This window comes from Microtus oregoni, unplaced genomic scaffold (genome assembly GCF_018167655.1).
Source record: "Microtus oregoni isolate MIOR12 unplaced genomic scaffold, Mior012 000006F_ref0000085, whole genome shotgun sequence".
Lineage (NCBI taxonomy): Eukaryota > Metazoa > Chordata > Mammalia > Rodentia > Cricetidae > Microtus > Microtus oregoni.
In genome coordinates this window covers 6,012,849-6,015,049 of record NW_024543065.1, presented here as the reverse complement: position 1 = coordinate 6,015,049, position 2,201 = coordinate 6,012,849, and the positions used below count along the sequence as shown (strand labels likewise).

The window sequence follows — 2,201 nt, the reverse complement described above, 5'->3', positions numbered from 1 at the left end:
ACTGCATGGCTTGTCCTTTATCTTGGTGTTTTCTTGTCCGGAACACATGATTAACTTGGCTCTTGCATTTATCTTTAAAAATTTCTACAACTCTATAAACACTTCACAAGACATGTGAAGGATCAGCTGATTTACAAACCCCACTGAATAAAGAATAACAACTTTTAAATCCATGATTTAAACAAATATCAACTTGTAAAGCTTTTAGACTGGAACCATTCTTCTGTGCGTTCGTTCCCTAAAAAGAAGGTTAGTAAACAGATGTTATATTTGTGGCACCGTTTTTCTTTCCTCTGTAAACAATGGAATAGGTGTTAGTAAAAAAAAAATATTAATTGGTTTATTTCTCCAATCAGATATTTAAAAGAGCAACTCTGGGACTCAGTGAATTGAGAACCACACACACTCCTTCTCTAAGGAAGACTCACTTTCATTTCATTTACATTGGATTAAGGAAATATTGGTAAGATACATAAATAGTGTATATTCAAAATTGAGGCTTAAGAAGTTTAACAAAAGTCAAGAATTGGAATTTTATAAAGGCAGGAAAAAGAGGCTACAGGGAGCCAAGTAACATTAACCAGTACAAAACACAATGGAAAATGGTTAGATTCAGATTCATCTGGTTCTATTAAAACAGGAAACTAATATTAAATTTCTGGAAGAAAACAAAGGCTGTATTTAAGCTTTTTGTTCAGAGAACTGAAGCAATATTCATTCTACAAGATCAAATCGTGGCACTCAATCTCCCCGGTAATGTTCTGCTGTGGACTTCTTGCCAATCCCCAACTAACCCAAGAATCTACTCAAGAAACAAGTTGGTGGCAGAGGAGTTCTCCCTCAAGATTCTGCCAGTGACAATCAATTTGACGGCTTTTCGAAACCAAGGATAAAAGAAAGCATAAATCAAAGGGTTCATGGCTGAGTTGTAGTAAGCGATCCACACTAGGATTTCAAACACATACGAGGGAGTGATGAACCCTAGAAAGGCATCAATGATGGAGTCAATGAAGTATGGCAACCAAGACAGAAAAAAGGCTGCCACTGCGATCCCCAGGGTTTTGGCTGCTTTCCTCTCCCTCCTGGCCACTCTGTCCTTGTAGCTGTCTGATGCCTTGACAGTCTGGTTGCTCATTCTCTCAATCTTCTGAGCCTGCTGTTTAGCAATGAGGAAGATCTTAGAGTAGACAGTTATCATTACAAGTGTAGGGATAAAAAATAATAGAAAATTAATGAAGACCCAGCTCTGATTAACTGCAATTTGACAGCCTCCCACACAGGTGAGGGCAGTCACTAGATCCTCCAGCCCAGCTTCATTTGCCCCTGTGTAAAGGAGGGAAAAGCAATAGATGATGGGCAGAAGCCAGGAGAAGGCAATGCACTTGCCAGAAACAGATGCCGTGAACCTGGTAGGGTAGGTGAGTGGGTCACTGACAGCAATATATCTGTCCACAGAGATGAAACACAAGTGGAAGATGGAAGAATAACAGAATGACCCATTAAAACAAGAATGTAATTTACAGTAAGTGTCCCCAAAGTACCAGCAGCTCTCCACAGACCTCACTGTGCTGAAGGGCATCACTGTCAGTCCCACCAAGAAGTCAGCACAGGCCAGGGATGCTATCAGAAAGTTGGCAGGGGAGTGCAGCTGCCTGAAATGGAGGATTGACATCATCACCAGGAGGTTTCCACACACAGCCAGCACAGCCCCAAAGCCATAGACTGCATAGAGAATGAGGCGAGGGCCTGGGGAATATGGGTTCCTGACACAGGATCCGTTCAGGTTCTCATAGCACAGCAGGGCAGATGGGGCAGAGAACTGTTCTCTCCTCAGGATGCTGTCTTGATCCCAGAGAAAACTTTCATCATCTGTAGCCATTTATGTCATTCCAAAAATCCTCAGGAAAAAAATACAGAATACATGATTGCTAATGAATTTTGTAAAATTATATTTTCTTCCTAATTCTCGGTCAACCTTTCTTATTGCAGGAATGCTGTTTAAGTATTTTTTAATTTTTTTTCTCTGCTCTATCTATTTCTTCACATCTCAAATAAACAGTCTAATCTGTGACACACATTTAAATCCCAGCTTTTATTAGGATTCTCATCCTCATTTAACTCACCTATGGTAATGCCCTGAGCACCTTTAACCCTCAGGAAAGCAACCTAATGATGTCAAACACAGTGTGTCTCTAGGACTG

The 2,201-nt window shown here is 40.5% G+C and overlaps 1 protein-coding gene across 1 annotated transcript; it reads right to left on the bottom strand.

Annotated features, from left to right (window-relative positions):
- Positions 1–802: 802 nt before the first annotated feature.
- On the bottom strand, positions 803–1,879 carry LOC121449624 (trace amine-associated receptor 7e). The gene has a single exon (XM_041654189.1). It carries the CDS (start codon positions 1,877–1,879, stop codon positions 803–805), a length of 1,077 nt encoding a protein of 358 aa, XP_041510123.1.
- Positions 1,880–2,201: the final 322 nt, after the last annotated feature.

Bases quoted from the DNA above. Each gene is read 5' to 3' on its own strand.
- LOC121449624 (XM_041654189.1), bottom strand. From the start codon at position 1,879: ATGGCTACAGATGATGAAAGTTTTCTCTGGGATCAAGACAGCATCCTG.